Below are 23,158 nucleotides of genomic sequence, written 5' to 3' on the forward strand. Positions count from 1 at the left end.
TTCCAAAGCCTGCAGTTCAGCGTCTTAACCACTTGAGCAACCGCAGCTCCTCATATGTATCTTACACAACTATTAATCCTAACCAGGGCTATTTTGGGGCAGGAACACACAGGAACGGAGTTCCGGCTGGCTCCCAAGTTGGCCACGCCCAGCAGGAACTCATTAGCATAATAGGTCACACCCAACAGCAGGAACTCATTAGGATTGGCTACATTAGGGGTGTGTGGCCTAATATGCAAAGGAGTTCCTGCTACAAAAAAAGCCCTGGGTTTTGACAACAAACAAGGTAAACAGAATAAGAAGCAAAAGGTGGGTGTGGCCGGATGACCACACTTCTGGTAACATGGGGTGTGTGGCCTAATATGCTAATGAGCGGTGCAGTCAGGGGTGTGGCCTAATATGCTAATGAGTTCCTGCTGCTGGGTGTGGCCTATTGTGCTAATGAGTTCCTGCTGGACTTTTTCTACAAAAAAAGCCCTAATCCTAACAATCATTTGGCGCATTATTACTTATTTTACCGTAAATGTAATAAATCTATAATATTGGGAATTTCTTTCTGCTGCATCAAATACTGAAATATAGGAGACCACGTCACATAAAAATTATATCGTGTTCTTTGAGAATAGAAATCATTAACACTCTCTGTAATTCTTGCCATTACGTACATATTCCATAGCTTAGAGTGCCAGTTCTGTTTATTTGGTCTCTGTTTACTTTTCCAATGTAGAGCAACAGCATTTTTAGCCGCTGCTAAAAGAATGGCAATTTGCTGTATCGTACTATCTACTGGTATATCTGTACTCCATTGATGTAAAGAATATGTTCTACAGTATTTTGCAATTTTATACCAGATATTTGCTCTATGGTTAAAATTATCTCTTCCCAAAAGGGTATCAAGGGCTGCGGTCACACGGGCAGGAAAATGCGGGGGGGAAGCATGGCTGTTTGCCCCGGGGCAAAATAACGCGCAGTTGCACGAGCAGACATCCCGTAGAGGTCCCGTGGTAGGGGGGAGGTGCCGATCACACCACAATCCTGCGGCGCGGCAAAGAAGCAGCGCGCCGCAGCAAACAGGTGGGTTTTTTTTCCTGTACACCGACGTGTGTGCATGCCCCGTTGGGTGCTTGTGCGCATCCCAAGAACACTTGGGGAAAAAAACCCTTTTTGCAAGGGGACATGGGTGGGCGCCGGATGCCATGGGATTCCACTGGAAACGCAATCACGTGCCTGCCCTTTCCGCACGGTTTCCGGAAACTAGTACCTCCGAGGTACTAGTTTTTTACCACGCATCTTCGGAGTGAAGCCTCGGGTGAGCCACGGGAGCTCTACGCTTCCCAGATGTGGTGGTGAGATCGCGCCCGGAAAATCCACCTATCTTCCGTCTCTTTAGTGTGCCTAATGCTCCATGTGACGGCAGCCAAGATAGGGCATTCCAGCCAACAATGCTTATATGTTCCCAGGCTACCACACTGTTTCCAACACAATGATCTTGCCGTTGGCACCATATGGGCCAGCTTCTGTGGAGTCAAATACCAAAAAGTATTTTAAACATCTGTAGTTTTAGATCAACAATATTGGTACTAAATGGAAAGTTCAACCATAACCTTTTCCAAAAATCACCATCCAAACCTTGTGTGCATAAAGTTTGCCATTTAAGTTGATATGATAATGGTTTATCAACATCCACTGACATTAAGATAATACATAACTTAGAAATTAAATGTTTCTTTGAACTCCAAGCATATTTATAAACTTGTTCGAATTCAGATAGCGGTTGCGACATGATTGTAGTTAGTTTTATTTGAGAACAAACATGTTGTATTTGTAAATATTGATACCATGGGATAGCCATCCCCAATTTTCTTTCCATTGTTGTTTTCTCTATTAATATCTTATTGGATGTTATATCTTCCAAACTATTGATTCCAGCTTTTCTCCAAGCTTCTTGAGGTATCAAAACGCTTGGAGGCAATATCCTTTCTTGGTTAAATAGGACTTGGTAACTTGATATTTTAGGTACCAACTGTTTTCTTTTAGTATCCCATATACTTAAAAAAACTTTAAAGATAAAACTGTTTTCTATTGTTTTAGATCTTTCCTTGGGGATTTGCCAAACAGAATCCTGCACATTACAAGGGTAAGTATAATATTTTTGTATTGCAATCCAATCAATCTCTTGTTTGTCCTGCATTATTTTTATTATATTGGTTTTAAATGACATGATTGATAATATTTAAGCTAGTACCTCCAAGGTACTAGTTTTTTGCTGCGCTTTTTCGGCAGGAAGCCTCAGTTGTGCCACGGAAGCGCTACGCTTCCCAGATGTGCTGGTGAGATCGCGACCGGAAACTCCGCTTGTCTTCTGTATCTCTTGCGTGGCTAATGTTGCGTGTGACCGCAGCCATAATTATATTTTTGATAGTTTTTAAAATCTAATGGTATTTTAATTCCTAAGTATGTCATTGAGGATGCAACCCATTTATATGGAGTTGTAAGCTTATGATGTTCTATTTGTGATGCATCTAGGTTTATAGGAAAGACGTAGGACTTTGTTACATTAATTTTCAATCCTGAGACTAAACTAAACTCATTTAATATCTGATGAACATTTCCTATAGATGTTGTTGCGAGAGAAATAAGATATCGTCGGCAAACAATGATATTTTGTATTCTTTGCCAAGAATTTTTATTCCAAATACTTCAGGATGTGCTTTTACTTTTGCCGCTAGGAGTTCCATCACCAAAGCAAATAAAATTGGCGACAGTGGGCATCCCTGCCGTGTTCCACATTTTAAATTAAATTGTTCCAATATTTTACCATTAATCCTAAATTGTGCTAAAGGTTGATTGTAAACTGTGTTAATTATTCGCATGAAGTTTTCCCCAAAACCTAAATAGTACAAAGTTTGCTTTAAATAATTAAAATTAACCGAGTCGAATGCTTTTTCTATATCAAGCGCAATCAGAAATGATTTCAGTTGCTTGACCTTACAGAAGTTCAATAAACTCAGAGCTTTATATGTACCATCTGTTAAATCTCTAGTGGGCATGAATCCAACCTGTTCTTGTGGTACATATTGAGTAATAAAAGAGTTTAACCTCATTGCTATTCCTCTGTATTTGTGTAATATCCATAATTTCTAGTTCTCTTCTCAAGGATATTAACTTCTTATAATTTTTTTTTATTTCCTGTACATTTATGAAGTGTTTCTAAATTAGTGATTTACGTTACTAATTGCGCTCTTTTTCTCCCTTTCCTTTTTTATATATGCAGCTTTGGCTATCAATTGCCCTCGGAGAACCGGCTTAAAAGCATCCCATATAATAGATGGACTAACCTCATCTGTTATGTTTTCCTCAAAATACGTTTTAATGGCTGTTTCAATCTCTGTGGCACATTCTTGATTTTCTAATAAATATTTCTGCAAGACCCATGTTATCTGTTTTTTATCTGTATTTAGCTCAAATGTGTATTCTACCCAATTATGATCTGACCATTGTAAAGTACCAATGGTTGCAGATTGCACTTTAGCTAACAAGGCCGGGGATACCAAAATAGATTTTTACTAATCTATACATGTGTAGATTTTATGGACCTGCGAAAAATATGTATAATCCCTTTCCCCTCTAGGAAGCTGCCTCCACACATCTATAAGGTTATACTGTTCCAATAAATCTGCTAATGGGGATGGTTTAGAATTTGCCTTCCTTTTTTTGTTCTGTTTTCTACTATCATAGGATCTGTCTAATGCAGAATTTACAATAAAATTTAGATCCCCACCAATAATAAGTTCTCCTTCATAGAAGGAGTCTAACTCATGCAGAGCAGACCTAAGAAATGAAATTTGATTTGTGTTTGGCACATATAGTACAACCAGGGTCAGAACATCATTAATACATCCAGTCACACATAGATACCTACTCATTGGATCTTTAAGTGATTCCATATAGGTGAATTTAGCAATGTTTATATAGTTAATGTAGGGTTAGAGTGCATTAAGACACAATATTGTAATCCCTAATCCAGGCACTTGCCTTTAAACTATGTTTGTTCAGCCCTTCAGAAGGGTTTCTACTACTGTCCTATACAATCAAGTAAATTGCATTTCGTTGGGAAAACAAATATTCATAAAACCATCTACACATATAAACTGTTAAAACCATTTTACAATAGTTTTTTGTTGTTCAGTCACACAGTCGAGTCCGACCTTTTGCGACCCCATGGACCACATCACGCCAGGCCCTCCTGTATTCCGTCGTGCTCCGGAGTTTGCTTAATTTCATGTTCGTTGCCTTGATAACACTGTCTAACCATCTCATCCTTTGCCGTCCCCTTCTTATTTGACCAATCTTTCCCAGCATCAAGGTCAGCTAATAAAATGACACATAAAAGGAGCACAACCTGGTGCCCCTTACCCAGAGGAGAATAAATATCCTACATTTAGGCAAATAAGGAGATAACAGACACCAAAGGGGGAAAGAGAGGGGAAAGGAGGGAGGCCAGTCTAAAATGGAAACCCTTGCTGCCCTCAACCATAAACCTGGTGGATCATCTCTTGTTTTACAGGCCCTGTAGAACTGCATCAAATCCCACAGAGCCTGGATCTCACTCAGCAGAGCGTTCCACCAGGTCGAAGCCAGGGCCAAAAAAGCCCTGATTCTGGTTAAGGACAGCTGGATACTTTTCTGGTCTGGGATCACCAGTAAACTGTCATCCACTGAGCGTAATACTCTTGGGGGAGATGTACCAGGAGAGGCTGTACTGAAGATGTCCTGATCCTGGACAGTTATCAGTTGCAATTCAGCAGTTTCTCTTTCTAATCTCCCTTTAAAGGTAAAGGTTCCCTTGCTCGAAAGCCAGTCGAATCTGATTCTAGGGTTGCGGTGCTCATCTCCGTTTCAAAGCCAAAGAGCCAGCGCTGTCTGAAGATGTTTCCGTGGTCATGTGGCCGGAATGACTAAACACCAAGGCGCACAAGCTGTTACCTTCCCACCAAAGTGGTCCCTATTTATCTACTTGCAATTTCTTGCTTTCGAACTGCTAGGTTGGCAGGAGAATCTCCCTTTAGGGACCCCCAATTTAACACAAGCCCCTCTAGCCCGTTCCCTTGCAAAAATATGCCTTCTCCCTTAGATCTTCCTTATAGGAACAAGTAGAACAAAGTCTGAGTCCAGTAGCACCTTTAAAACCAACAAAATTTAATTCCGGGTATATGCTTTCTGTGCGTGCACACTTGATCAGATAGGAAGCATTCATCAGATATAAAGCAGGTTAGAATGCGGAACTTAATGAAGAGGAGATTGGATTTATACCCCACCCTTCACTCAGTCTCAGAGCAGCTTACAAACTCCTTTCCCTTCCCCTCCCCACAACAGACACCCTGTGAGGTAGGTGGGGCTGAGAGAGCTCTAAGAGAAACTGCTGCTTCAAGAACAGCTGAATAGGAATTTGCATGTGGGAAGATTTACTAAGTGAGGGAAGGGGTCTTGTTCATGTTTCGAAATACTCTCTTATTACCTCACTCCTTCAAGCGCTCAGACTAGCGTTCCAATCAGGTATCAGGGCTAAACAATTTTTTCCCTTGATAACGCTATGTTAACAATAGCACCAACCCCCTCACGCGCCGTTTCGTAGAAGACGGCTTGTGTTTTACTTGAGGGCGTTGTTACACTGAGTAACTTTGAGAGAGAGAGAGAGCCTGGTCTTGCATCTAGTGCCAGGGCAATGCAGGGAGGGAGAGAGAGAGAGAGAGAGAACGCGCGCTTCCTGTGCCTGGAGCGTCATGGCGATGTGACGCGTGAGCTAAACACAATGTGCCGGATGAAGTCAGGCTGTGCGACTGGCTCCGGGCGGTGGGAGGGGCGGGCAGAGAATTCGGACAGTCTTGCGGGGCGGGGGCTTCCGCTTTGGTACGATGGAGCGAGACCACTGACGGGCCGTGAGGAAAGCGGCGGCCGTGGTAACGGAAAAAGGGGGAATACCGACGCTGTGGTCCAAAAGGCGGTTACGCTGTTTGCCCAGTAAGTTCCTCCTCCTTTCATCCCCTGCCCCGCAAGTGCCGTAGGTGGGAGGTGCCGGCTAATGCCCCCGGCCCTGTGGGCTGCCATTTGGGGAGGGGGCAGCGTGTAGCCTTCTGCCTCCGGGTGGGGCGGTGATAGGGGCTGGCTGGGAGAAGTTGTACCTGCGGCCCTGGAGACGACTGTCACGGGCTCTTGTGGTTGGGCCTGAGCGGTACTTCCGCAGCGTCCTTTTTCGCTTCCTTTCGAGCAATTCAGTTTGGCGACGTAACAACGATCCCCTCTATAGAGGAAAAGAGCGATACTTACAATGCTTACATAGTAGCCAACGTAAGTAGTACGTAGTTTTCATACGTAAGGCTTTTTGCTTAAATCGGGCTGTATAGTTAATGTGTATTGACCTGGTACTGTGTATTGACTTTCGTTTCCGCATCTTATTTGCCGAAGAGGAGAATATGATGTTCTAGCTCACGGAAGCTTTCGCCATGATCCTTTTGTTAGTGTTCTAGACACTACAAGATTCTTCGCTAGCTTTGTGGCAATAGCCTAAGACTCCTAAGCCCTTTCCAGTTTTATTCGCCATTAACATTCACTGCTGACACAAGAGATATTCTGTAGTGCTTCGTCGGTCCAATTTACATGTGACGCTGCTGGGGCAGAGTTTTCCCGTGTGACTCAACAGAGGCTCAGGGTTTCATTTAAACTCTGAAATACCCATGCAAAGCAGTTTGCATTCCAGGCTGTAACCCTAGCAGATACTGTGATGGTGTATTGAGTGTGCATAGCTGTTTTGCGTGAACAATGGTGTAGTTTAAACAAGGCACTGAACCTATATACAGTTGTACAGGAATCTTTGACTTCCTGTCTTGTTTTAATTGGGCCTTAGTATCTCACTCTAAGGGAGGGTTCTTAGGTGTGTGTTAAATTGCTCCAGACAAAGAATGCAAGTGCTTTGTAAGCCAGTAGATGCAATTAATGTAGTAGTGTATACATTTTCTGCTAGAAGTTAATATTTATATATGAGGGAGATAGAAAAAAGACATTTTATCATCCTTTTTAGGGTCATGTGTTTAAAAACTAAATCAGCACTTAATATATTTTGAATCATATTCTTGCTGAGAGTGTTTATGTACTTCAGGTGGCACAGATATTTAATGGGATCCCATGAACAATGGACATGTGAGTGCCTATTAAAAGTCTATTGTTTGGTCCTTTTCAGGCATTGTGGCCTACACCAAGGGTGTCGAACTCATTTGTTATGAGGGCTGGATCTGACATAAATGAGACCTCCTTGGGCCGGGCCATGTGTGTCATAAAATGTAATGCCAGGTAGTGGAGATATAAACTTTATAAAGGACACAAACAGAAAGATTTTTAAAAATTTAAAATAAAAATATGCTTAAAGCGTTAGCACTCCTGCAATATTTTGTTTATTTAACAGTGTCTGATAACTAACACCTCTTGCTCTGAATTATTGCATCAAAATGTCTGCGCTGTTGTAATCATGTGTATCTGTAAGCTACAAACTTACTTTTGATTTATTGACATTCACCACAGAAATCTCATGCTCAGAATTCTGAGCCTAGGGCCCAGGGGAAAACATGAAATGGCTGGACATTGCGAGTTTTTGTACATAAATTGCTTCATGGGCTGATCAAGAACATGAGAAGGTACCATGACATGGACTGAGGGCTGTGTGTTTGTCTACAGAACTATTGTCTTCTTCAGTGGTCAGTATCAGCCTACTGTCTGGGAAGTCTAAATTCAAAATCCCCAAATGAAATGTGCTCGGTGAACTTGGTCTGGACACACACTTTCAGACTAATCCATCTCACTGCCTTGTTATTCCTCATCTAAATAATTCACATTGCTTTCCTACTGAGCAAGATTGTAGTATGAGGGCATGCATATAGTAAAAAGGGGGAGGGAACCCAGTTGCACCCAGGAGAGCCACAGCATAAAAAGCCGTAGCAAGGCACACAAAAGCTCATACTTTGCATAAAACTTTGTTGGTCTTAAAGTTGCTTTGTATTTCTCTCATGCACTTGAGGCAGTCAAGCAAAGCAAGCTCTCCCTCTCCCTTCGGGGAAGAGCCTCAGTCAATGGAAGGGAAGAAAGGCTTGCCTTTCTCTTCTGTGTGATTGAGGCAGCCTGGCCACGAAGCAAGCTCTGGCTCATTCCCTCCCCCCCATGGGAGGGGGAGGAGAGTCTGGCAAAGCAAGCTACGATGACGCAGCAGCAGAACTGTATGAAGAAGCAGGAGACAGCCAGTTCCTCTGGGGGCCTTATCCGACCCCCAGGCTGCATGTTTGACACCCCTGCCCTACACTATGAATGAACAATTAAAACCAGCAGAGATGTGGGAAAGAACATTCTCCAGTGCTCTATTTTTCTATGGAAGTTTTTACATTTCTCAAGCTGCATTGTTTCATATGGTTAATAATGATGAATGGGTGTCGTTGCTAATACAGTGTTAGGCAAGTCTGGCAGTTTCAAAGTTGTAATTAAGGAATTTGAAGTAATTATACCTAGAGATTGTGAGAGAGAGTACATGTATGTTTTATTGACTTGGAAACCTGGGCTGAGGGGAGATAAAACTATAAATACATATAATAATCCAAATTAAAAATCAAGTTACAAGTTCACCTGCTTGGTATATGCAAGTTGAATGAAAAGCAAAGATAAAATTGTATTTTTTTTCCTCTCAGAAGGTGGAATGGATACTGTAATCACCAATCTGATAGGGATAATGCCAGTGATGATACTGATAGGGTGCCCCAAATCTTTCTTTAAAGTAGATGGACAAAGCATATCTTGCACAGTTCTTTGGTTACGTTAAAATTTCTTGTTACCAGTTTTCAGTGCCGGGACGGTTCCTCTTAAAGTTAAACAACGTTAGGGGAGTACATGTTGTACTGTCTATGTTTTTGCAGCAATTATTCCAATAAAATAATGTCAACATAAAACTTTAGTTTTATTTGAATATAACATTTAAACCATGCTTGATTGTTTTCCTAAGCAGATATTTCAGTTTAGATACAGATGCTATTGGGACATGAAGTGATTATGGGCTGCTTCTTTATTTTTACTAATTATGTCAAAAGAAAGATGCTAAATCAGATCATGCTGCATCTAGGTCACTGATAGTTTTCCAGAAAAAATTCCAACTCAAATTTTTCCAGAAAACCTGCATTTCTAAAAACCATTGCTTTTCAAGGAAGAATGGCTATTTTGCTACTCTTGAAAGCCAGTGTAGTGGTCAAGAGCTGCGTACTGTAGTCTGGAGAACTGGGTTGGATTTCCCACTCCTCCACGTGAAGCCTGCTGGGTGACCTTGGGCAGGTCCAGCCCCATAGTCAGAAAAAAATTTGGGGGGGGGGAAGGCTGGGAGCAGGGAGCTTAACTAAATTAGATCACAACTAATTAGATTAGTGACTAATCTTATTAGTGGTGATCTAATTAAGAGAGGGGAGGGGTTTTTTACCCATCATCTGCCCCCGCTGGAGGAGGGCTGCCATGCTGGATGCACAACAAGCCCCCCAGGGAATCCTTCGGAATGACCAGGGGCCAGTCTAGCGATCGCCCCCCCCCCCAAAGGGAGGCCTTCCCCTCACCTGAGCCAGTTTGGTGTAGTGGTTAAGTGTGCAGACTCTAATCTGGGAGAACCGGGTTTGATTCCCCACTCCTCCACTTGCACCTGGCTGGCTGGCCTTGTGGCTCTGGTAGCACTGGATGTTCAGACATAGCCAGTGGCAGCAAAAGCAGAAATAGGTTCACCTGTTGCTTTCTCCCTAATGGCTTGGCTAGCACCTGACTATTGGTGGCATGATACAAGGTAACTGGTGAGTGTACATGCAGCACCACTGCTGGGTTCGAGCCCAACTGCTGGTAGTATGGAGGAGGCAGCTGACGAGCCTACATTTGTCATAGCTACTACTGACCATTTCCAAGTTGAGAGGACCCTGCAGTGCTTCCAGGCCTTGGTTTGCTCTGGCTTCCCCAGAACAGTGGCCAACATGCAACTTTCCCGCCACAGATCACATCTTCATCAGACAGATGTAGGGTTGTTGGTATACTTTGATTGTCACTTCCACTAAGCATCCTTGCATTTCTGACAATAATGTGGGATGAATAGCAACAATCCTCGAACAAGAAGGTGTTTGGGCACAGATACTCTTGCTCAGTGTTTTACTCTTCCAAGAGGAGCACTCACTGTTACATCCACATGGACAGATACTGTTATGTACCAGTTCAGGTGATTGTTTCCTTGTGGTGCAAATAAAGGTGTGTCCACAACATCTCAGTTGTTAGACAGTAGATTGCTCTCTAAATAGATCTCTCCTGCAATATCTTTACAATTCCTGATTTAGACTTCTGTCTGGTAACATCCTGCTCTCATTGACAGTAAATCCACTCTCAACTTGGCACTTTGTACGCTTTGAATTAACTCTCCAAAGATACTGTTTGGAGAAAAAGATACTGTCTTTTCCCCTGTAATCTAGTCAGATGTCATTGTGTTGATTAAACCTCAATTCCATAATTTACATAATCTAACTCATAGGAATTAAGAGGTACCACTCCAACTTCTGTTACCATAAATTTAAGAGGAATGGCATATAATGTTATATACAATATTCTTTAATCGTATATGGTTGCTTCACCTTGCTTTCTATGTTAACCTATGTAGATCAGTTTTTTCCTCCTTGGGTGTTGCATTTTTTCTTGAAGGTGCTTTTAAAGTCGGTAGTCTTGCTGGAGTGTCTGTTCCCTGATTATGCATATATGCTATGTGACATCAGTAAAACTACCATGAGCAATTGGAATATTTCAAAAGAAATTGATTCTTTTGGTGACGTGCAGCAATGGACTTCTGTGTTGCATGTGTATGGTTGGATACCACGTAGATTTCTGTGAGTTCAGTTGGGGTGGAGGCAGTTCTCAATCATTCCCCATTCCCATGGCAGCCCAAAATGGAGATGGAGACCCCCTGGAATAGCGAGGAAAGAATCAGAGGTCTCTTGCTGGAGGAGGGATTAGCAAAAGCCCCCCCCCCCCGAAATCTAGGTGAGATTCAAGTCTGTGTCTCAACAGGTAACATTTTTCTTACCCATAACAGCTCTTTATAAAATCTAAACTACCTGAGATTCAGTATTTAATCTGGGACAACACAAGCAACTACTTAAGCAACTACTTGCATGACAATGTGAACCTCAGATTCCGATGCCTAACTTGGTGCTATTCCGCATCACTGGTCTCATCTGGTAAATGTTTTTCTTCTCTGTTTCCTTGCAGGGTAAGATTGAAGAGCTATTATGATGGGAGAGGCTGCAAAACCTTGTTTTGCCAGGCGCAATAAGGAATGGGGAATTGTAAATGAAGAGGATTTCCAGAAGTGTGCTTTACGTCATGATTACCAAGCAATGGATGATTATGGAAATGGACACAGCAACAAGATGGACCTGGGAACTGAGAAAAGGAAGGGAGCACTGGGTCACTATGGGACAAGTCCCAGGAAGGGAGCACAGGGTGCTCTGAGTAGTCCAAATGCTTTTAAAAATGCTGGTCATAATCAGGGAATGAGGGTAAATGATGTCCCAAAAGACCAAATTAAAAAGTGGGTATCTGACAACCATCGTACCAATTTAGACAGTTGGAGAGAGTATAAATCTACAACACGGATTCCTGTGGTTATCAGGCCAAGGAAGAATTCTGTTCATGACTGTGAGGACCTAGGAAGCAGAAATGTACGGCGGCAGCTTCAGAGAGATGTTACAAGTGAAGAAGTGTCAGATAAGAAAGGAAATTCTGGTAATGTACACATTTTGAGATAACTCTTTAAAGTAAAACTGTTGAGATACCTTTCTTTAGTTGCTTTTATGTATCTTATCTATTCTGTCTTCCATCTCTGGGAAATGTTAAGGGTATTGTGATTTTATGCCATATTTATCATTAGGTTATGCTGTGGTACAAACTATTATTCTTACAACTACCCTAGAAAAATTGACCATGGCTCAGAGGTAGAGCCCATGTTTTGCCGGCCAAACATGCGAAGTTCAATCCATGGCATTTAAAAAGAATCTCAGGGAGTAGATGCTAGGAGAGATGTTTCTTCTGCGTGAGGTGCTGGACAGTACTGAACTAGATGGGCCAATGGCCTGATTCTGTATAAGGCAGCTTGTATGCTCACCCCAGGCCTGTTGCCTGCAATATATGTGGCAAAAGTGGTGTTTGCCCTACATTGGCTAAAGCAGTATCATTTGTGAATTAAGCCAGTCATGGCTTTTCTGCCACTCCCACACATCTTTAATACACTCCCACACATCTTTAATAAAATTATTTCAGATTTGTAGATATGGCATCAGTCTAGTACACTGTAAGCTTACATAATGTTGTGCAAAATTCCAGCTACCAAGATCAAATAGCCAACAGTACAGTCCACAGGGAAAGACTCCTGTGTAAGCAGCACTGCAGTGTAAATGTATAACAAGAGCATGGTTATAGTGCTCTTAGATTGCTCCCATTCATGTCATTAGGGCTTGCACAGGAGAATTTACAATAGATTGCTCTGGATAGACTGGTATCTGACAGCTTTCTGGTCCTATCTTCAACTTCCCCTCTAAGCAGCTCAAATGTGCACTAGTGACAGGAGTATGTGACTGTACCTATAGCCTTTAAGGACTCTTCTGTGAAGTAGAAACTGGTTTTTAACTAACAACTTGGATTCTAAGGGTTTTATGGATTTTTTTGGCTATGTGATAAATATACAATGACAACGTTATCTTGTGTTGGAGTAGAGATGTAAAATTCCCTGAAATTTTGAAGCCATTTGAGAAAAAATGCCCCCCCACAGAAGTTTTAGAAAAAATTGAAATAATACCTTCCAATCAAACTTAAACTTTCTTTACTGATTTTGACAATATAAACATAATTTACAACTTACCATATCATATTACACTATTTGGCATATTTGTGGAATTTTAAAGTATGTAAGAAAAACTGCAAGTATTACCCAAGCACAGAAAGAGTTGTGAACTGCTGGACCCTGTGCTACCATAACACATGTATCTTTCAATGTTTTGCCATTTGAAAGGTAGAAAAGAAAAGTTGATGTTTACTACAAAATTTGTTTTGTACCAAGAGAAAGTGTGTTATTTGGACAGAAGCACACTCATACAGTCACTATAGATACGTTTACCAGCCTAACCAGATATTGTTAAACTTTCTAACATTGAAAACACTGAACTCTTTAATAAAGTATTATCGTTAAACACATTAAAGCATATTAGTAAAGGTAAAGGTTTCCCATGCTTGAAAGCCAGTCAAATCCAACTCTAGGGGGCAGTGCTCATCTCCGTTTCCAAGTGGAAGAGCCAGCGCTGTCCGAAGACGTTTGTGTGGTCATGTGGCTGGCATGACTAAATGCCAAGGCACACAGAACACTGTTTCCTTCCCACCAAAGCGGTACCTATTTATGTACTTGCAATTTCTTGCTTTCAAACTGCTAGGTTGGTAGGAGCTGGGGCCAGAGATAGGAGCTCACGCCATCATACGGCACTAGAGTCTCAAACTGCCAAACTACAGACCTTTTGGTCTGCAGCTCAGCATCTTAACCAAATTTATTTACATTTAAAGCAAAACAGTTTCCTGAAAATGTTATATATGTCTACAGTAGCAACTTGTCATTATCTAAAGCTTGTCTTACATAAAGATTTTCATACTATGTTTTCCTATGAAACCTTGTCTTTCATTTCCCTCATTCTAAAAGGGTTCATAGTTCCCCAGAACTTTTCATATTTTTACCACTGGAAATTTTGAAGAAGTCCCTAGATTTCTTCATGGTATACATTTGCAATGAGTTAAATGTGTTTTAATACAAAGTTTTTCTCACTCAAAAAGAGAAAATATTTCATAGATTTTTTCCACAGTAGTTCCTCAGAGCTTCCAAAATTTTCCTTTAGAAAAAATCATGCTATGCATATTGAGTGTGAAAACCTTGCTTTGAGAATTTCACTCATTCTAAAAGAGAAAAATATTTCACAGAGTTCGCCACCTTGAGCTAGCTTGCACTGGCAAGGCGGGATATAAATCGAAAGTAATAAATAATAAATACATTTAGTGGTCCCCCAAATCTTCCAATTTTGCCATCAGAAAAACTGAAAAAAGTGCTTAGGGGAAAAAGTGCTGTTTTTAAAAAATTCAGTTTTTCCCCCCTGGATCACAGCATATTTAGTCTGGAAATACAAATAGCTTGATGGCTATTTTAAGGTGTTTGATATGAGCAATATTAAAATATAATACAGACGTTTGGGGTAAGGCTGAAACTAAATCCAGTGAAGATGGAGGTCCCGTGGCTGGGCCTGTGGGGAGGGGAGCTGGGATGGGTTGCCATCTTCCCTCCCTTGACAAGGTGCTGTTGACAGCTAGGTGGTCTGTCAAGAATTTGGGAGTGATCCTGGCTGCCTCCCTTTTGATGGAGGCCCAGGTCACAAGGGTGGTTAAGCTGGTATTTTACTATCTCTGCCAGGCCAAACAGTTGGCCCCATACCTGTCGCCCTCTGACCTACCAATGGTGATCCATTCAACAGTCATCTCTAGATTGGATTACTGTAACTTGCTCTACATAGGGCTACCCTTGAGGTTGATCTGGAAAATGCAACTGGTTCAAAATGCAGCTGCGAGGGTCCTAACAGGAACACCCTTTAGAGCCCATATCCAACTGGTATTCTATCAGCTATATTGGCTTCAGATTTTTGACCGGATCAAGTTCAAGGTTCTGGTACTGACCTTTAAAGCCCTTAATGATCAAGAACCAGCATATCTTTGGGACTGCCTGTCCTGGTACATCCCCCATAGAGTGCTGTGCTCAAGTAATCAAAATGTACTGGTGGTCTCCGGCCCAAAGAGTGTCCGTCTGCCCTCGACCAGGGCCAGGGCTTTTTTGGCCCTGGCCTTGTGGAACACTCTTCCAGTAGAGTTCAAGGACTTGTGGGATTTAGTACAATTCTACAGGGCCTGCAGAGTTGTTCTGCCAGGCCTATGGTCGAGGGCAGTATGGGAGCCCTGACTGGAAATGAGTTTGGCCTCCCTTTTGTCTCCCTTTTCCTCTTCCTTTGTGTCCCCCCGGTTCCCCTTTGCAGTTGTCTGAACATTGCCCCTCCATATGCCATCTGGAATTTTATAGAATTGTTGTATTTACATTGTATTTGATTGTATTTATTGAATTTATTGTAATTGTATGCTATTTTGGAGGTTTTTAAATTGTATTTACAGTTTGATGTTACTCACTCTGAGCTGGCTTCGGGAAGAATGGGCTATAAATTAAATTAATTAATTAAATAATAGTGGAATGAAAAACTGGGGCTTTGAAATTAAAAAATAGAACCATAAGTACTTTGAACACTTGGTTCCTATTGACTTGTAAACTAACTTTAACTAGTCTGCCTTCTTAGGGCCTACCTAACCCCCCAAAAAGGGCTTGAAGTGTAGGATTTGTAGGAAGATATTGCTAATTATGTTGGCAGTTTAGTGTTGCAAACCTAAGCACACTCACCCAGGGAGTAAGTCCCAACTGAATTCAGTAGGCCTTTTTTTTACACTAAATATCATTATAAAAGTAGTGTTAGCTTGCAAGAAGCACGCCCCATTAAATACAGTGGACATCTGAGTAGATATGTATACAATTGTGGTGCCGACTTGCTTATATTCTGGAGACAATTTTTTATGTCTTCTTCTGTGCTGTATCTCAGTTGGGCTGCACCAGAATTGTAGATTTCACCTGCAGTTTCAGTATTCCAGGTTTTTCAGTAGTGGGAATTACGGGAATACATTGAGCTTTTAAGAAATTCTGTAAGTTACTGCAGTGGTGTTGAATACAGCTTTGTTCTGCTAACTGTTGAAAAGAAATGAAGAAACATAGGAAGCCAAGAAGATCAAGAAGGATGAGAAAAGAAGAGAATGATCAAGATGATGATATGGATGGACCAGTTATAGATGAGTCTACACTGACCGCAAAAGAATTGCTAGGATTGCAGCAAGCTGAAGAACGACTGAAGCGAGACTTTATTTACAGGTTGAGAAAGGTAACTATTTCTGCACTATCAGTCATACTTTTTTGTTTTCTTTGATGTTCCCTGCCTTCTTCCCTGATTATGTGTGTATATGTTTGTATTTTTATATTTTATTTATTTTAAATATTTATATGTTTTTAATCTTTGTTTTAAACATTGTTTTGATTATTCTCCACTGTAGGGGCCCTAAATTGGATGGAAAATCAGCATACAAATGTTTTAAATAAAAATTTGAATTAAAACTTGAATATGTCAACTGGACTGGAGAACATGCATTAGCAATTTCATTTTCCTTGTCCTTTAAATATTCTCAGTTGAGAAGAGTTATGTTAGTAGGTTTTTAGACAAGAATAAGAGAACTGAGCATGTTTAGCCTTGTAAATCAAGGAGAGTATATATTTGAAAATTATTGAAAGAGGATAATGTTTCTTAGTTACAGCCAGTAGGGCAGAAGGTACAACAGTAGTTTAGATAAACTTTTGCAATATATTGCTTAAATATACAAAGTAGATGTTTAATATTATTTATTTTATGCACTATACAGTGTACTTCATGTAAATGTATAATGCTGATTTTATTGATACAGAAAAGAGATATACATTTTACAGGGAAACATTTGTATGAAGAAAAAAAATCTGTATCTTTAATTGTGAACGTGGCCCCAGAGTGCAGATCTAAATTCTGCACAATGTGGATACCTACAGATGGGGGAGATATTTCTGAGAAAAGTGGAAAGGAAGGAGAGAAGCTACAGGGGCTACTTTGGGGGAAAATGCTGAGATAATGTTGGGAGGAGGACTAGCTGGGGGGGGGGATGAGATTCCCCCACATATGTTCTCGCAGGTCCCCCATTTGTAATTTAGAAATTTACAGAAGGGAAAAGAGAAATCAAAGTGGATTCAAAGTGCGCGCACACCTTAATGAGAGTGTGAAATCGTGTCAAAACAAATAAGTAGAAAGACTTGGCCAGGTCATGGCTAAGTATCCAATAGTAGATGCTACCAACGTTCTGTGTCCACAGAGATGTTTAAGTCAAGACTGAAGTGTTGATTACTTAGATCAGACTCATCCCTTGTCAAGGGAGAAAAGTCTCTAAGGAGAAATCTCTCAGAGCAGATAGTTTTTAGAGTATGTTGACGTTCCCGTCTGACACTGAAGCTAGTAACATAAGTGAAATGTTGAAGGAGCAGTAATATGAATATGTAGTTGATAGTTCATCACCAGTGTTATGAGACATAATATTGGAGGAGGTAACTTTCCAGTGCAGAAGGTGAGAATATACAAAAACGATTTCAGTATGCAAGAACAAAGCATAGTGTGGACTGAGAGGCACAACCTTTGATCATATGAAACATTAATAGAAAATAGCTACAAATAGATGCATGCACATTTTAATGTCTAGGTCACATACATATAAAGCCAACTAAACTGCTGGACTGCTAGTATAAGACTATCTTTTTGTAGGTTTCCTGCAGAACTGTGCTGCTAGTTTCAGTGCTATTAAATTATCTTCAGTGTCCTCTTAATTCTGCATTCAGGTAATAGGATTCTGACCTGCTGGACTGCTAGTATAAGATTATCTTTTTGTAGGTTTCCTGTAGAACTGTGCTGCTAGTTTCAGTGCTATTCAGTGTCCTCTTAATTCTGCATTCAGGTGACAGTTCTTAACAAAAGTTTTGTTAATAACTTATAATGTTTTTTTTAGCGACCTCGAAGCTACCCAACAGCCAAATATACTTGCAGATTATGTGATACTTTGATAGAGTCTGTGGCATTTGCTCATAAGCATATAAAAGAAAAAAGACACAAGAAAAACATAAAGGTGAGCTAATGACAAGTCAAAGTATAACAACAATGGTAAAAATTCAAGATCTCTGTATTTTGTCTATTTCCAAATACTGACATTGTAACAGCTAACAATAGTGTTCTGTAATACATACTTTCACCCCAATTAAGCCTTGTAAAACAGGAGTTATGTCCACATGTTTGCATCCTGCCATATTGTTGAAGTTTCTGAACATATTTCACCAGTAGTATATACAGTATTCTGTTAGTTACATAGAGTACAAGTGCCTGAATTATAATTATAAAGTGTGAGTGGAAAAGTTAGCAACTAAAGATATAATTGGCAAAATGTATGGCTAGTTTCTTTGGCAGTTTGTTTGTCCAGTCACAGATTCACAGTCCAGAATCGAGGCTGAAAATCTGAGAAATAAGGGCATTTGCAAAAGACTGAATGGATTCAGCTTTCCTTCAGTTCTGTGCTGTCGTTCATTGGCTCCACTGTGGATTGAGCATCGTGTCCTTTAGTAGTTGATTCTTCAACCACCTTTGTGTTGGTTTCTCTGAAGATGATACAAAAGGTTATTATAAACTGCTGTGTCAATGGCCACAGTAATTCTTTTGTTTCACTGATAGAAACTGGATCCCAGCCATTGTGATCAGGCTCATAGTGTTAATCTTTCATATTCTGAAATCTATATTACTAGAGGTAAAAAAATGAATGTGAAAAGGGTAACTTGCTAAGATTAGTGACAGTCTTTTTGTAGACCATGTGAAAAGCCTTATTAGAATCAAAATAATATAGACTTCTGCATTTTAATTTAGTGATATTATTCAGTTTTTACTACAGGAATAGCATGTTATTATCCCCTAACCTATCATCTTCCTCTATTTGATCTCCTTTCTAGCCATTTCTCTTCAGACCCCTGGAGCATGCTTCTTACTCCCATGGCCTGAAGATCTCCTTATGGCTAAATCCAAAAGTCCCCTGGCTACTCTATCCTCATCTTCCATGAATTCTTTGCTGTCTTGGTATAGTTCCTGCTTGACGCGCTTGACAGACAGCTAATTATCTTTCTACATGTCTAGTCATCTGATTAGTGTTTGCACAGGGGGAAGCTCTATCTATGTTTGCTTCTTCATCATTGTTTGCTGGGTCTGTTTTCTCATCACACTGTCCTTTTGGGTGACCACTTCAAGTACCATGGCTTTTGATACCATCTATAGGCAGATGATACCCAGCTCTACCTGTCTCCCTCCCCCATTCAGTCTGCTGTCTCCAGCTGTAGGGGTACACAATTTCAACAGTTTTTCCTGGGTATTTTATTTGTTTTATTTCTATCTGTACAATATGGTAGGTTATAACTATTGCTTTTAGGTAATCTATGCCAGGCTACACTTTCACAATTTGCTGAAAATGTTGAGAAAATAATCCAGGTTTTCTTGCATTTATCTTCAAAGGAAAAGCAAGAAGAACAGATGCTGACAGCCCTCCCTCCACCAACACCTTTGCAAATCCAAGCTATCAGTGTTGCCATTGAAAAAGTAGTGCAGGAGTTTGGTTTAAATAGTGAAGACTTGGAACAAAGGCTCAGAATTAAAACTGCAATGGAAAATATATTGCATCAAAAACTGCCGGGTAAATCTGTTAGACAATCTTCATTTTTAAAATAGATTTTTCGATCTGAGTTTATCAAGTTTCAGCCATGTGTATTTTTCCCCTGAACCATAATAAACATTGAAGGGGTTTGGAAGCGAAGCCTCCTGTAGTTCATGTACCAGTACTGGAAAAACTCTCGTGTTATATAGAACACTAGCCGCAAGGCACATTGCAAAGTCAATGCAATGAGCTCTAGCAAAACCCCGGTGCAAGGGCCGATGCCTTGGAGCCTGTGGAAGTCGGCGTCAGTGTCCTCGGTGGCCGGCGTCTCCCTGCCCCGTGGTTTTTGCCGGCGCTTCCCTGGCTGCCTTTCCTCCAGGGAGGTGTTGGCACCGCCGCTGCAGCCATGGTGGTCTCACCTCAGTGGCTCCAGAGAGAAAGTGCAGTGGGCAGTGGGGGCTGCGTGCGGCGTGCGAGGCTTGCCGGCGGTGGAGAGGAGAGGGCAGCCAGGGGATGCTGCTCTGGCCCCTTGCCTGCCATCCTGCTCAGAGGCGAACCCGGGAGCGGAGTGGAGCTTGGCGAGGAGCTCAGCCATGTTGCACCCCGGAGGTGAATGGGGTGCTGGGAGTTGTGGGGTTGTGGAGCAAAGTTTTGTGGGGCTGGCGGGAGGCGGCCCCCAGGTCTCCCTGCAGCTCGGCCAGCCGCTGCATCAGAGGCGCCGCCCTTCCTCTCCCCACTACCCCTACTGTGCCGGCCTCACTGCGTAGGCTGCCGGCTGGCTGCTGTGTTTCCCAGCTGAATGAGCAGGCTGGAGCGCTTCACGGGGCAGCAGGGCCTGCGCGGGCACAGGCTGGGCGGTGAAGTGGTGGGCCTCGGAGGCGTCCAACCGCCGAAGCGTCCATTCCGCTTGGCGGCTCGCTAGAGAATGAGGGCAAGACGCTGTCCAGCAGGTCTGTGGGCTGGACGGAGGGAGGGAGGCAATGCGGCCAGGGGATTGGCCCCCTCCTGAGCGACAGATCAGGGACCCAAAGCCTGGGGAGTCATGTGGAAGAGTCTCACACAAAAACTCTTTTATATATAAGGAGAGATTTATATATAAAGAGAGATAGGATTGCTTCTTGCTTCTACAATTTGAATTAAAATGTATCATTTCCCTTCACCTATAGATTGTTCTCTAAGACTGTATGGCTCTTCTTGTAGCAGATTTGGTTTCAAAAATTCTGATGTAAATCTCGATACTCAGTTTCCAGCCAGTGTAAGTGTGATGATTTTCATTAATAAGTATTGTATAAATTGGGGCAACTTTACACAATTTTTTTTGAAGTAAAATGGTTGATAACTGCCATAATGTTACTATTGGATGATATTCTGGAGAAACTTCTAAAACTGAACCATTTCCTAAAGAAAATAAAACTAAATTTTGTTTGGTGGTTTAACACACATACATACATTTCCTAGGTTCATAGTTATTGATGTCTACTAAAATCTAAAGATTCCTCTCTTCAATGTGATTATTAGGTTATCCCTTTACATGAAATTATTTTATTCTCAAATATTCTTATATCTCAAATCTTCAGTAAAAGGACTAAAAACATATATGTATTTTGTTGATTAGCATGTTAAATGTAAAAAAGACCCACTACGTCAGTATTTCAAAATACTTCTGCAAAGTATAAAGACTTTGCGAATTAAGAAATGTCAAAACTCTATAGCTTGTACTGTCCTTCACAGATGTCCCAACCAGATGTTCTCTTACTTGTACAAGAAAGCCTGAAGAACAGTGGTAAGGTGCATTTATTCTGATCTATAGCTAACCATTTGGTCACTCACATCATGTGAGATTTAGTTCTGTGCAAGTCGCACTACAGAGAGATCTACAGAGTCAGCATATGTTAAGGAATGTGTTTAATGATTAGGTAACAGTCTATTTTTGAACATAGCAAGTGGGAAAAGTTCCATGAGAATTACCACAAGAGTGAGAATGCTGGAATGGTTGTCCCTGGCATGCCTATGGCCTGGTATAGGAAGAATAATGCACTTTGGAGTCTATGCAAAATTCCTCCTTTGTGCTTTATCTTGATTAATTTGGAATAGCTACTGTCTGCTGGCTCCATAATTGGTCACAAATGTGGATTAAAATTTCCATTTCATTTATAAACATGCATTCATACTGGGGGGGAAACCCACTTAGTGGGACATATTAGCGGGCGTCAGGGATTAAAAGAAGCTGCGTTGAAGTGATATTGAGTGTGCATCAATAGAGCTAGAAAGGAGCAAAATATCATCCAGTTTGCTGCTGTTGGGGTGAGGGCAAATTGTTTCCTGCATGCACACCAATACAAGCATATGAATTGCACAAATACCTGTGCATTCTAACAGATACATTTTCCTGTGAATGCAAACACAGGAACAACCTCCATGCAGTGTTCCCTCTAAGCTGAGTGCGAATGCAAACACAGGAACAACCTCCATGTATCAAAAACCTATCCTGTGGAGAAGCTGCACATGATAGTTTTAGATGGACAGGTTGCAGGATCAATTCCTTTAAATATCACATGAAAATTACGTTAATATGAATCTACCTTTGAAAGGTGAGCAAGGGAGTAGAAGACTTCCCTTTAATGTGCGAGAGAGATTTTACATACTAGTTATCTTTGATGTCAAGATTGTGACTTTCTTTTTTCCCTTAGAATCCTTTATTGATATTGATGCAGATTTCCATGCTAGAGTGCCTGTGGTGGTGTGCAAAGAAAAAGAAAGGTATCTTCAATTTTACTTGGTGTTCCAACATATGGCAATAGAAATTACACATTCCCATGTCTGAAAAGGACTCTTTATGTAGTAGTAACTCCAAAGTCCTTTACATGTAAAAATAATTATATGGCTAAATTATTTCTAGTTTAGAATTAAGGTAGTTACTCCTTCTGCAGTTCTTAATTCTCTCTCTTTTTTTGGCCCTCCGGAGGGGATTTTTTAATTGCATTTTTTAATAGACTAGCAAGCGCGCCACCACCGTCTCTCTAGCCGTCTAAGTCCTCGTTTCATCAGCCGGAGCTCCCTGGTGAACCAAGGAGCCCGCTTAGAATGAGGACGCAGAGGGCGTCGGGGAGCAGTCTCGTTGATGGCTGCCGAAAGCTGACTGTGCCAGTCCTCGACAAGCTCATCTAACAAGCCGCCAGGGGGCATGGGATCCTGCAGAGCCATCTGAAGCTGCTGAGGGTCTGTTTGGCTCTGCAAGCGAGCCAAAATATGCTCCCCGCCCAAACAGGGTTGGGGTGACACATTTACCCGGGCCTTCAGGGCAAGGTGATCCGACCATGGCACTGCCGAGGCAGTGATCCGGTCCACTGTAACCCCCGCCGCGAAGATCAGGTCGAGCATATACCCGGCTTGATGAGTGGGGGCCGTTACAAATTGGGTGAGTCCTAGCGCCACCATGGACGACACCAGGTCCATCGCCGGTACAGAGGCCGCATCATCGGCATGGACATTGAAGTCACCCAAGACTATCAGCCTAGGGTACTCCAATGCCCAGCCCTACACCGCCTTGACCAGAGATGGCAGGCTGTTGGCTGGTGCGTTGGGCGGATGGTACACCAGCCAGGTAGCCAAACTCTCCCCGGCTTCCCACACAAGTCTTGAGCACTCAATACCCTCAAGCTTCATCGGTGGGAGTGCCCTGATGCAGTAA

General features: G+C 41.7%; 1 protein-coding gene across 2 annotated transcripts in view; it reads left to right on the plus strand.

Moving 5' to 3' along the window:
• Positions 1–5,882: 5,882 nt before the first annotated feature.
• Positions 5,883–23,158, plus strand: part of ZCCHC6 (zinc finger, CCHC domain containing 6) — a 47,251-nt gene continuing 29,975 nt past the window's right edge. The window contains exons 1-8 of one of the 2 annotated variants that reach the window (XM_015422299.1): positions 5,883–6,021; positions 11,311–11,826; positions 15,919–16,097; positions 17,791–17,907; positions 19,329–19,506; positions 20,634–20,722; positions 21,199–21,250; positions 22,158–22,227. In XM_015422299.1, coding sequence (XP_015277785.1) covers positions 11,331–11,826; positions 15,919–16,097; positions 17,791–17,907; positions 19,329–19,506; positions 20,634–20,722; positions 21,199–21,250; positions 22,158–22,227 — 1,181 coding nt within the window. In that variant the 5' untranslated portion in view covers positions 5,883–6,021; positions 11,311–11,330. Of the gene's footprint in view, positions 6,022–6,319; positions 6,349–11,310; positions 11,827–15,918; positions 16,098–17,790; positions 17,908–19,328; positions 19,507–20,633; positions 20,723–21,198; positions 21,251–22,157; positions 22,228–23,158 lie in introns of those variants that run through there. The other variant, XM_015422300.1, reaches the window with a different exon arrangement.

Source organism: Gekko japonicus, unplaced genomic scaffold (genome assembly GCF_001447785.1).
Source record: "Gekko japonicus isolate JY-2015 unplaced genomic scaffold, Gekko_japonicus_V1.1 scaffold652, whole genome shotgun sequence".
Classification (NCBI taxonomy): domain Eukaryota; kingdom Metazoa; phylum Chordata; class Lepidosauria; order Squamata; family Gekkonidae; genus Gekko; species Gekko japonicus.